Source organism: Panthera onca, chromosome C2, assembly GCF_046562875.1.
Source record: "Panthera onca isolate mPanOnc1 chromosome C2, mPanOnc1 haplotype 2, whole genome shotgun sequence".
In the NCBI taxonomy this organism is placed as follows: domain Eukaryota; kingdom Metazoa; phylum Chordata; class Mammalia; order Carnivora; family Felidae; genus Panthera; species Panthera onca.
This window is the reverse complement of record NC_138347.1, coordinates 70,912,367-70,925,745: the sequence shown is the minus strand read 5'-3', so window position 1 is coordinate 70,925,745 and position 13,379 is coordinate 70,912,367. Positions and strand designations below refer to the sequence as shown.

At 36.5% G+C, this 13,379-nt stretch overlaps 1 protein-coding gene across 1 annotated transcript in view; it reads left to right on the top strand.

The window, feature by feature from the left end:
• The window catches only part of OSBPL11 (oxysterol binding protein like 11), an 85,290-nt gene extending 72,286 nt beyond the window's left edge, over nt 1–13,004 (top strand). The window contains exons 12-13 of the mRNA XM_060639707.3: nt 7,094–7,247; nt 11,291–13,004. Of these exons, the coding sequence (XP_060495690.1) occupies nt 7,094–7,247; nt 11,291–11,356 (220 nt within the window). The 3' untranslated portion in view covers nt 11,357–13,004. The remainder of the gene's footprint in view (nt 1–7,093; nt 7,248–11,290) is intronic.
• The last annotated feature ends 375 nt before the right edge of the window (nt 13,005–13,379 follow it).

Genomic DNA, 13,379 nt, shown 5'->3' with positions numbered 1-13,379 from the left:
TCCTTATCATAAAAACGTTTACAAATTATTAACAAGAAAATAAGTACCCCATTAGAAAAATGGACAAAGGACATAAAGAGGCAGTTCACAAAAGGAGAAAAAAAATGCTTACTAAGAAAATGAAAAATAGTGGTTGCTTCTGGAGAGGAGTACTGGGATGTAGGATAGGAAAGAGACTTAATCTTTCATAGAATCCCCTTTTGAACTATTTAAATTTTATATCCTGTGGAAGTATTGTTGTATCAATTTAAAAAAGAAAAAGTGAAATACAAGGAAGCATTAAACATCTTAAGTTCAGATCATGTAAGTAGAACTAAACTATTTATTACTATATACATAAAGGAATTAAATACCCATTAACCAAAGACTCAGATTGCATTTAGAAATAAAAAAGTAATGATTGGGGAAAATTTTTCTTTTGGAGTTTACCCTAAAGGAGAAGTTGTTTCTATTTTATTTTAATTCCAGTATAGTTAACATACATTGTGAAATTAGTTTTAGGTGTACAATATAGTGATTCAAAAGGAGAGGTTCTTAAGGTTTGGTCTATGGACCCCCTACGGTCCTTGAGATTTTTTAACAAGGTTTATAAGTTCAATTTTATTTTCATAATAATGCCACGATGCTATTTGCCCTTTCATTCTGTTGGCACTTGCACTGATGGTGCATCAGAAGTTGTGGGTAGCACTGCTGGGCCTTAGAGTAATCAAGGCAGTGGCACAAAACTGTACACAGTCATTGTGTTCTTCACTGCCCATGTACTTGCATTTTTTTTAAGATGCCAGGGTTTTTAAAAAAAAAAAAGTCCTTGAAAAAGCAGTATAGATTGTTGGTTTCATTAAATCTGTATCATTGAGGACCCATCTTTTTACTATTCTACCTGACAGATTGGGAGTATGCATAAAGCACTGCTGGTAGATATTGAAGTACGGTAGTTATCCGGAGGAAAAGCACTTGTGCAGTTGTTTGAGTTATAAGCTGAATTAATTTCTGTTTTCATAAAACACCATTTCTACTTAAATGAATGGCAAACCATGACTATTCTAATTTCAGTATTGGGCAGACATTTTTCTTATAAATAGATGATCTGAACATGACACTTCAAGGAAAACAATTGGCAGTATTTTTGGCTAATAATAAAATTTAAATGGAAACGACGTATGGATTAAAGACCTAAATATGAGACCTGAAACCATAAAAGTCCTAGAAGAGAGCACAGGCAGTAATCTCTCTGACATCATCCATAGCAACATTTTCATAGATATGTCTCCTGAGGCAAGGGAAATAAAAGCAAAAATAAACTATTGGGACTACATCCAAGTGAAAAGTTTCTGCACAGCAAAAGAAACAATCAACAAAAATGAAAGGCAGCCTACTGAATGGTAGAAGAAATTTGCAAATGACATATCCAATAAAGAGTTAGTATCTAAAATATATAAAGGACCGATACAACAAGTGTTGGCGAGGATGTGGAAAAAAAGGAACCGTTGTACACGGTTGGTGGGAATGCAAACTGGTGCAGCCACTATGGAAAACAGTATGGAGTTTTCTCAGAAAATTAAAAATAGAACTACCCTATGATCCAGTAATCGCACTATGGGGTATTTACCCCCAAAATACAGAAACACTAATTCAAAGGGGTACATGCTTCCCTATGTTTATAGCAGTATTATTTACAATAGCCAAACTATGGAAGCAGCCCAAGTGTCCATCAATAGATGAATGGATAAAGAAGATTTGGTTATGTGTATGCAATGGAATATTATTCAGCCATAAAAAAGAATGAAATCTTAACCATTTGCAATGACATGGATGGAGCTGGAGAGTATAATGCTAAGCAAAGTAAGTTAGTCAGAGAAAGACAAATACCATATGATTTCACTCGTGTGTGGAATTTAAGAAACAAATGAGCAAAGGGAAAACAAGACAAACCAAGAAACGGACTCTTAGCTATAGAGCACAAACTGATGGTTACCAGAAGGGAGGAAGGGGACAGGGTTGGAAAAATAGAAGATGGGGATTAAAAAGTACACTTATCATTATGAAAAAATAAATAAAATGAAAAAATAAAATAATAAAAAGGTATAGGTGGGAGACAGTGGAAGATAGGTAGATAGATAGACAGACAAGAAGGTAGGTAGATAGGAAGAAGCAACCTAAGTGTCCATCAACAGATGAATGGATAAAGGAGTTGTAGTATATACGGGCACCTGGCTGGCTGAGTTGTAAGAAAATGCAACTCTTGATGTCAGGGTTGTAAGTTTGAGCCCCATGTTGAGTGTAGAGATTACTAAAAAAATATTTTTAAAAAACTTAAAAAAGAAGTTACAGTATATATATACAGTGGAATTTTATTCAACCATAAAAAAGAAGGAAATCCTGCCATTTGTGACAACATGGATGGACCTTGAAGGTATCATGCTAAGTGAAATAAGTCAAAAAGACAGATACTGTATGATCTCACTTATATGTGCAATCTAGGGGCGCCTGGGTGGCTCAGTTGATTAAGCATCTGGCTCTTGGTTTCAGGTCAGGTCATGATCTCACAGTTCATGGGTTCAAGCCCCACATCAGGCTCTGCACTGTCAGTGGGGAGCCTGTTTGGAATTCTCTCTCTCTTCCTCTCTTTTTGCCCCTCCCTGCTCACTCTCTCTGTCTCTCAAAATAAATAAATAAACTTCAAAAAATAAAATACTCTCTTTTCAACTATGTATCAGTGTGAGGCCAGGTTTTCTTTATATACTTTAACTAAAACAACATATCACAACAGACTGAATGTAGAAACAGCTATAAGAATCCAGCTATATTAAAGCAGATTTTTTTAATGTTTATTTATTTATTTTGAGGGGGGAGGGGCAAAGAGAGGGACAGAGAATCCCAAGTAGGCTCCACTCTTCTCAACACTGAGCCTGACACGGGGGGCCCAGTCTCATGAAATGTGAGATCATGACCTGAGCTAAAAGCAAGAGTTGGACGCCTAACCTACTGAGCCACCCAGCACCCCTAAAGCAGATGTTTAAGAGATACTCCTGGATTCTCTTTGCTAAAATTTTATTAAGGATTTTTTATATCTACATTCATGGGGGATATTGGTTGGTCTGTTGTTTTCTTTAGGGAAAGGTTTTTAACTACAAATTCAATACCTTTATATTGATATCGAGGTTGTCTTGAGTGAACTTTGGCAGTTTGTGTATCTTTCAAGAAATTGATTCATTTAATCTAATTTGTCGAATTTATTGGCATATAAGTTATATTCCCTTAGTTTTCTTTTAATGTGTGTAGGATCTGTAGTGATGTCCCTACTTTAATTCTTCATGTTAGTAATATTTTCTTTTCCTAATCAATGTGATTAAAGATTTATTAATTTTACTCAGAGAACTAGTGTTTGGTTTCATTGGTTTTTGTCTGTATTTCTATTTTCTTCATTGATTTCTGCTCTTTTTTATTTCCTCTTTTCTGCTTACTTGGTGCATCATTTGCTCTTCCTTTTTCTCGTTTCTTAAAAGGGAAGCTTGGGTCAGGGATCAGCACTCTTCTATAAAAGGCCAGAGAATAAATATTTTAGGCCTAATGGGCCAGATAGTCTCTACCACAACTACTCAACTCTACCACTGTAGCATGAAAGCAGCCACAAACAGTGAAAGGATAGATAGATATCCCTATGTTACAATAAAAATCTATTCACAAAAATGGGCAACCAGCCATAGTTGTCTGACCCCTGATTAGGCCATTGTTTTTCCTTTTCCCCTAATATATATATTTAATATATTTCTAAGTCTGCTTTGTCTATATCTCACAACTTTCGAATTCTTGATATATATTTTCTAATTTCCCTTGTGACTCATGAAGTTATTTAATTTTTTTTTTTTAATGTTGGTTTTTGAGAGAGAGAGAGAGGAACACAAAGTGTGAGCAGGGGAGGAGCAGAGAGGGAGACACAGAAAGAATCCAAAGCAGGCTCCAGGCTCTGAGCTGTCAGCACAGAGCCCGATGAGGGGCTTGAACCCACAAACCATGAGATCATGATCTGAGCTGAGGTAGGACACTTAACTGAGCTACCCAGGTGCCCCTCATGAAGTTATTTAGTAAAACATTATTTAATTTCCAAATATTTATAAAATTTCCAGGTATCTTCCCATTATTCATTTTTAATTTAGCTTAATTTTGGCCAAAGGGTGTACTTTGTATGGTTTCAGTCCTTCAAGTTTTTTGAGATTTATGACCCTGAATACATTCTGTCTTGGTAAATGTTTCATGTGCACTTAGCAAGAATGTATATTCTTTTGATGTTAGGTGACAGTAATCTGTAAATATCAATTAGCTCAAGTAGGTTGATAGTATTTTTCTAGCATTCTGTGTGATTACTAATTTTCTGTGTACTTGTTCAGTTGAGATCAGTAACTGAGATCAGTTATTGAAACTACCAATTATAATTGAATATTTCTTTTTGTAGTTCTGTAAGTCTTTACTTCATGTTATTTGAAGCTTTGTATTAGGGGCATACACATTTGGGATTATATGTCTCTTGATGTACTAACCCTTGATCATTATGAAATAATCATCTTTATCTGTGGTCATAGTTCTTGCTTTGAATTCTACTTTAATACTAAAAGTGCCACTTTATTTTTATTTTTATTTTTATTTTTTTTTTTTATTTTTGGGACAGAGAGAGACAGAGCATGAACGGGGGAGGGGCAGAGAGAGAGGGAGACACAGAATCGGAAACAGGCTCCAGGCTCCGAGCCATCAGCCCAGAGCCCGACGCGGGGCTCGAACTCACGGACCGCGAGATCGTGACCTGGCTGAAGTCGGACGCTTAACCGACTGCGCCACCCAGGCGCCCTAAAAGTGCCACTTTAAATAAACTTTATCAAGGGGCACCTGGGTGGCTCAGTCTCTGAAGCTTCCGACTCTTGATTTCAGCTTAGGTCATGATCTCACGGTTTGTGAGTTCGAGCCCTGCATCTGGCTCTGCACTGACAGTGCAGAGCCTGCTTGGGATACTCTCTCTGCCTCTCTCCCTGCCCCTCCCCTGCACATGCTCACTCACTCTCTCTCTCTCTCTCTCTCTCTCTCTGTATCCCTCTGTATCTGTCTCTCTCTCAAAATAAATAAATTTTAAAACAACTTTATCAAGATATATTTTACATATTATAAAATCCACCTATTTCAAGTGTATAAATTCAGTTATTTTTAGCATCTTTCCTGAATGGTGCAGTCATTGCCATAAATCAGTTTCACAATCTTCATCCTCCCATGAGATCACTCATGCCCACTTACAGTTAATGTCCATTCATATCCCTAGTCTCAGGGAACCTACTTTCTGTCTCTATAAATTTGCCTTTTCTGGACACTTCAGATGAATGGAATCATACAATATGTGGTACCTTGTGCTTGGCTTCTTTCATTTAGCATAATGTTTTCAAGGTTCATCCATGATACAGCATGTATCGGTAGTTCATTTTTTTATATTGCTGAATAGTATTCCATTATATGGAACCACATTTTGCCTATCTATTCACTAATTGATGGACATTGCCAGTTTTGGACTTTGATGATTAATACTACTATGAACATTCTCATATAAATTTTGGGTGGCTATGTTTTCATTTCTCTAGGTAAATATCTGAAAGTGGAATTGCTGGGTTGTCTACAAGTTTTACATTTGACTTTTCAGGAAACTGCCAAACTAATTTCCAAGATGGCTGCATCCTTTTACATTCCTGCCGGCAATGTATAAGTGTTCCAGTTCACATCCTCATCAACATTTGTTATTGCCTGCCTTATACCCATTCTAGTTGGTGTGAAATAGTGTCTTAAAATGTGATTTTAATTCACATGTTCCAAATGACTAATGATGTTGAACATATTTTCATATGCTAATTAATTAGCCATTTGTGTATCTTCTTTGGTGAAATGTATGATTGTCTTCCTATTGGATTGTAGGAGTTCTTTGTGAATTCTGGATTCAGATTTTTTATTGGATATGTGTTTTTCAAATATTTTCTCTTTGTTGCTCATTTTTTAATTTTCTTAGTGGTTTTTTTTTTCCTTTCAGTATAAAGGGTTTTATTTTTCTGAGATGAGATTATCAGTGTTTTATTTTATGGATTGTGGTTTTGGTATTATATCTAAGAAATCTTTGCCCAACCCAAAGACTTAAAGATTTTCTTCTGTCCGGGCACCTGGGTGGTTCAGTTAAGCATCCCGACTCTTGATTGCAGCTCAGGTCATGATCTCATGGTTTGTGAGTTCGAGCCCCGCATCAGGCTCTGTGATGACAGTGCGGAGCCTGCTTGGGATTCTCTCTCTCCTTCTGTGTCTTCCCCTTCCCCTGTTTGCACGCTATCTCTCTAAACAAACAAACAAACTTAAAAAAAAAAAAAAAAGATTTTTCTCCTATCTTTTGTAAAAGTTGTATTATGAGGTAAGGGTCTAAGGTCCTCTTTTTGCTTGTAGATATCTAGTTGTCCCAGCACCATTTGTTGAACAGACTGTTTTTTTCCCCCAAAGAATTATCTTGCAGTTTTCTTTTGCTTGGAGTTTGTTGAGCTTTCCTGTCTCTGCTGTGCCTATAAACTCTAGTCAGTGAGTTGGAGCACCCATAGGACTCCCCTCATTTATTTCCCGATTAACAGGAATCAGTGTTCTGTACTGGCTTTTGCTCAATATCTACAAACCGTTGTTTCAATATATTTTGTCTGGTTTCCTACTTGATTAAAGGCATGAAGGTAACTCTGGTCCCTATTATTTCATCATGTCCAGAAGCAGAAAGTGGTCTCTCTTACCTTTCAGCTTTTAAAAACTGTATTTACCTTTTTGCTTATTATTTCCTAAGCTTCTTAAAAAAACAATATGTTTATAACTTGTGAAGATACAAATTATTCTTAATTTAAAAAGAAAACAGAAGCAGCAGCATCTTTGACATTAGTATCAGAAACATAGTTGTCAGTATTCTTATAACTCATAAGCATGAAATTATAGATCTGATTTAGGAAACAATTTTTAAAAATTACTGTTAATTTCAAGGTATAAGTTCTACTTAATTATATTTTTCTAAAGAATGTAAAATGTGTGTTTTTTCAAATTATAGGCGATTGTGGAAAAATGTGACAGATTCTCTGAGGGAATCTGAAATCGAGAAAGCCACAGAGCATAAACGTACCCTGGAAGAACGCCAGAGGACTGAAGAAAGGCATCGTACTGAAACAGGCACACCCTGGAAAACCAAATATTTTATTAAAGAGGTTTGTCCTACATGTCTTCAGACTAAAACTTGTTATCTACTGTAGTTTACTAGGCTTTCTTGAGTTGTTATCACTTAGACATCTTTATTTCTAAAAATAGTCCAGCATAACCGTGAGCTTTTTCATGGAACTTTTCACAATTTGACAAAACGAAATAGTTTACCAGCAGTTCAGATGAAATGGATTTTGGGATTAAGTTGGCCACAAACAAGAATGCTAACATAATCTCCAGTCACAATAATAGAATAGACAATTGACAATTTATTGCCTTTCAAACTACACTGAAACTTGCTGTTCATTTCCAGAGACTACATTTTAAAGGGAGACATGAGAAACTTAATTGGCTACACAAAGGCTAGTGCAGTGGCTAGAATCTTTGGAACATTTAAGAAAAAAGAATAAAGTGGGGTGTTCAGCTTAGAAAACCAAAGCTTGGGACCATGCATTATAACCTTCAGATATGTATATGCTTTATCACATAGAAATTTTTTATCAGTTTGTATAGCAGTCCCATGGTAGGTTCAAACTACCAGGAATTTTGAGCTTAACATAAAAAGGAATTGTATAACAATAAAAAAAATCCAGTAATAATGGGGAGTACATTTTATAGTAATGCACCGCTAGTTCTATATGAGACCATGGCTTAGGTAGAAGACTTCATGCACTGATTTTGCAGCTAGACCAAATAATTGCCAGATTCTTATCTAAATTTAAAGATTTTTGTTTGGTTTGGTTTATTAGTTTCTGGTAGAACTCAGAGTAAGGTGAATGATTGCAGACCAGAGCTGTTATCAAGAAAAATTTTCTCGGGGCGCCTGGGTGGCTTAGTCAGTTGGTGTGTGATTTTGGCTCAAGTCATGATCTCACTGTTCCTGAGTTCGAGCCCCGCATTGGGCTCTGTGCTGACAGCTTAGACCCTGGAGCCTGCTTTGGATTCTGTTCTCCCTTTCTCTCTGCCCTTCCCCGACTTGCTCTCTCTCTCTCTCTCTTTCTCTCTCTCAAAAATTAAACAAACATTTTTTTTTTCAATTAAAAAAAATTTTTTTCTTGTCAGCGGTGCCTGATGGCTCAGTGGGAAGAGCATGCAGCTTTTGATCTCGGGGTTGTTAGTTCAAGCCCCATGTTGGGTAGAGAGTCTACTTAAAAGGAAAAAAAAAAGTTTTCTTACCATAGCCAAGTCTAAAGAAGCCCACTGAATTTTAATATTGGTCCATCAGGAAGGAATTTGGAAAAAGTAATTTAATTTTGATTTTTGCATAGTTATTAACCTTAAAACTCCATTTATTTTTTATTTATTATAAGTTTAAGTTTATTATAGTTGCTTCATTACTTTCATTTTTCTAATCATTGGGTATCTATTATAAATATTGGTCATTTTCATAGATAGGAATAATAAAAAGAAAGTACATATCTGCTCTTTTAGATGAAAAAATAAAACTTTGTAATTATTATTCAAAGCTATAGTCTGATAACTGTGGTTTTTTTCATTTCAAACTCATTAAGAAAACTGAGGTATCAGGAACAGATTCTAGGAAGAGAATTCCTAAGGGAAGACCTCTCTAATTCATTAAAAGTGAACTCTGGTGTCTGAGAGCAACTATAATGGCTGCAAGATATAGGGGCGCCTGACTGGCTCAGTTGATAGAGCATGCAACTCTTGACCTCAGGGTTGTTTTGAACCCCATGTTTGGTATAGATATTACTTAAAATCTTTTTTAAAAAAGGTACAATTAATGAGATTTTAAAAGGTAGACACCCTAATTCTTGCTACTAACATGACATGTAAAGTTGCTACTTCTCATGTATCCTTGGACAGATATTATTAAGAGCCACTGTCAATCTAGTGTTCTGTGATGGTTACATCTTTTTCAAAAACAGTACTATAGGAGTTGAGAATTATCAACCAGGTGATTTAATATAAACAACCTAATGGTTGCCGTTATTAAAGAAAAATTATTCTGACACTTACTAAAAATGTCAAGGAAAACTTCATTCAGGACTATTGTAGTAAAGAAGAGGTATTATACTTAACTCTGAGTACAAGGACAAGTGGAAATGCGAAGGAGTGGGTGGAAAAGAGAATCTTGGTCGAATATCAAGGATGGGGGTGAGGTGGAGGAACTTGATTAGATATCAAGGGTGGAAGAAGAGGAGTTTAGAAATCAGGGTTTGGAGTAGGGGGGATTCTTAGTGAACTGGCTTATCAAAATTCTTTGCTAAAACTGGGTTCAATAGGCCATGGATGAGGCCTAGTCAAGAAGAGAACTCAAAGGAGTCTGACTAAAATTCAGTCAAGGAGCTAGGGTGCCTGGGTGGCTCAGTTGGTTATGTGTCCAACTCTTGGTTTTGGCTCAGGTCATGATCTCATGGTTCATGGGATTGAGCCCTGCATCACTGACAGTGCAAAACCGACTTGGGATTCTCTCTCTCTCTCTCTCTCTGCCTCTCCCCCATTTGCTCATGCCTGCTGTCTCTCTTAAAATAAATAAGTGAACTTTAAAAAAAAAAAAAGAGGGGCACTGGGTGGCTCGGTTAAGCGTCCGACTCTTGGTTTCAACTCAGGTCATGATCAATCTCATGGTTTATGAGTTCAAGCCCTACATCGGGCTCCATGCTGACGGTGTGGATCCTGCTTGACATTCTCTCTCTCCCTCTCTCTCTGCCCCTCCCCCACTCACTCTTTCTCTGTCTCTAAACTTTAAAAACAAAAAAAATCAAAAAATTGAAAAAAAAAAGAATTCATCATTTAATGAAATTCAATCAAAGAGAGAGTGAGTCCTTGTCATTAGGAGCCAAGTAATTGCTTGTCTTAAGTCATTTTTGGAATAAGAAGAGATAGATAGATAGATAGATAGATAGATAGATAGATAGATAGATAGAGATATATAGTATAAATAAATTGAAGGATCTATGGGTTAAAGACAGTTTCAGATCTGACTTATATTTTATTTATTTTTTTAATGTTTATTTATTGTTGAGAAAGCACACAAGCAGGGAAGGGACAGAGAAAGAGGGAGACACAGAACATGAAGGAGGCTCCAGGCTCTGAGCTGTCAGCACAGAGCCCGACATGGGGCTTGAACCCACAAACTGTGAGATCATGACCTGAGCCAAAGCCAGACGCTTAACCCACTGGGCCACCCAGGGTCCCCTCAGATCTGACTTATTTTGCCTAGTCCCATAAACACTGAACTCTACTCTTAGCTACCCTGACCTCAACTGTGTCAAGTCCTGTACTCCAGTATGTGGCTTCATGCGTTTCTTTTCCTCACTTGGTCTTCTCTGGTTGTAGTTCATTCTCTGACTCTAACTTTGCTCCTCGCAGTATCCTATTCACAGGAGCCAGGGAAAACTAATGGGAGTAGAGTTGGGAAAGAACTAGAAAATAATACTCAACTACTAGAGTTGAGTAGAGAACGGCTAGTAGCTTGATGACCATTTGTGCTCCACCTGCTGCCTGTCACTCTGTGGGTGAGGCTAAGTCTGCAGTGTCTTGGCAAAATTGGCAGAATTGCTACAAATGACTTCTGCAAATAAAGTGGTGATGGAGCATCAACTAGGTGCCCCTGGACCAGAATTTCTCCCCTGATCCTAGCTAAACCACAGACATTATTTGATGTCTTAAGCACAGAGATTTTTTCCATCACAAAAACTCTTGTTTTTAAATGTGACAGTAGATGGGGCGCCTGGCTGGCTCAGTCGGTTAAGCACCGACTTCGGCTCAGGTTATGATCTCGCGGTTCGTGAGTTTGAGCCCCGTGTCGGGCCCTGTGCTGACAGCTCAGAGCCTGGAGCCTGCTTCGGATTCTGTGTCTCCCTCTCTCTCTGCCCCTCCGCCACTTGCGCTCTGTCTCTGTCTCTCAAAAATAAGTAAACGTGAAAAAAATTAAATAAATAAGTAAATAAATAAATAAATGTATGTATGTATGTATGTATGTGACAGTAGAATTCCACCTTAGTGAAGATGTTGCTTCTAGTTTTGGTTACTGATTGTGAAAATATTAGAGGAATCATCTTTTAATTTATTTTTCTACTTGTTTCAGGGAGATGGCTGGGTTTATCATAAGCCCCTTTGGAAAACAATTCCAGCAACACAGCCTGTGGAGTGACACACACTATCTGAGACTCGACCAAATGAACTTCTTCTCTGTTTACCCTAAACCCTCCCAGAATGGAGTCATTGCACTGAGTAACCTGCTTCCTGATTGCACAGACTGAATCTGGCTAAACCCGAATGTCCCTGTTAGGGCACCACAGAACTGCAGCAAGACCAAAGTGTTGAAGACGCGCGACGGGCCTCTCACCAACCTGTTCATGTGATACGAGCAATATCATCCGAAAACCTTTCACGTGAATTATTAGATGATTCATCTTTTATCCAGCTCCTGCTCCTAAAGTTAGGTTTAAATCCCCTATTTTTGCATGGGGGCAGCAGATACACATAAGCGTGAGAACTCAGTGATTTTGATTTCTTTATAGTAAAGAGTGAAGTCTCTTTCAGAGTTTGTGCTTTGCTTTCTGTCAGTAACTGAAGTATTCACTGTTCTTACAAACAAACCCAAGAGGAGGAGGACGATGACCCAGAAATGGATTCAGCCATTGTGCCTGAAATCAGTGTTAAAAAAATCAACCAGGTTGTAGTAACAAGACATTCTGTTCCTTCAAAGAGACTGTGTGCCTGTGTCTGAGGAACTTATCCATTATCCACCTCTGTTGGAACTCTCTTTTAAAAAGTATATTTATAAATTGATTAGAATTATAACCATGGAGAATTTTTTCTTCTGAGCATTTTATTATACTTGAAAACAACATTGACTTGAAAAATTTCAGAACATTTTTCAATACCTAGTTTTATTAAATGTTACACTTGAGAGACAATTTTTTAAATGTGTTCATGTCAATATGATGAGATCTTGGCCTTTCTCAAGAACTGAGGCATTAAAGAAAAAAGCAAACATTTAAAAAATAAAACTGTTACTTTTTTTTTCCTTACCTTTTTTTCACTTGTAGATTAATATCCAGTATTATGTGCTATCCCTCTGAATAAGTATGCTTCATCTTACCTCTGTCCATTCAAATTTAAAACAACTATTCATATTTGTCAGTAATTCAGAAGTTATATATGTGGCTGAGTGCATGTATGGTATGGTTTTCTTTCCTTCTCAAGGAAACTCAGATGCTGAAGAAAGAATATGAAGTGAAAAGATATTAGGAAAAAAGATATCAGGAAGTTGTATTCAGGTACAAATCTCTTTTCTTTTTTAATAAGTATTTTATTGAGGTTGAAGGATTGCTGGCAACTAAAAGAATAGTGCTAATTATGGCTTTCATCATTCATTCAAGTATTTATTGAGTACCTACTTATGGTGCTCAACACTTGTTACTGCAAGCTACCTTAATTTTCCAAGAGTGGTGCCTTACTCTGTTTCTTCTGATGTGGTCTTCCAATCAGTGTGTGTAACATATACCTGTTAGTCATCAGCCATTGTAGGTGGCTGTGTCTCTTGCATCATCATAAGAAGTTTAAGCTTTGTGCTCTGATAAATTGTGTTTTATTGAAGGGTTTAATAGGATGAAAACAGCAAAACAATAATTTTTTCAACAAATTGTAAATTATAAGAGAATAACTGGTTTATGTACAACCATTTTAATGATTCCCTTGTTCATTTTTGCTGTGAAATGCACTGAAAAATCTCAAAATGAGTTATAGTTCATGTGTTGGGAAAATTGAAAAATAATAAAACTAGAGAACAATAATGTCTTTGTCTGTTTTATGAAAGGAAAGAAATAGAAGGTTTGTGTTTAGAGGAGTTAGCCCCCTATTCATTTGAGAGGGACATGGATTTTTTTCTTTAAATTCTTATCCTCAGGAATCTCTTAGGGAGATAAGGAAGTATATTCAATAAGAGGTTTTAAAAATTAAAATGTGTAAATAGCCTGGAAATAGAGCAAGAATGTAAAATTAAACTCGAGATTTTGTTTTATTCTTTGAACCATTTGAATACTTATTTATTTCCTTCAGTTGTTGAGCCATTTTAAGAATTATTGAAATATGATTTTAAAAATTCTTAAGAAAAAAATATATTTATAAGTAATTGAAATCTCATGATATTGGGTTGATTCTTTGACAAG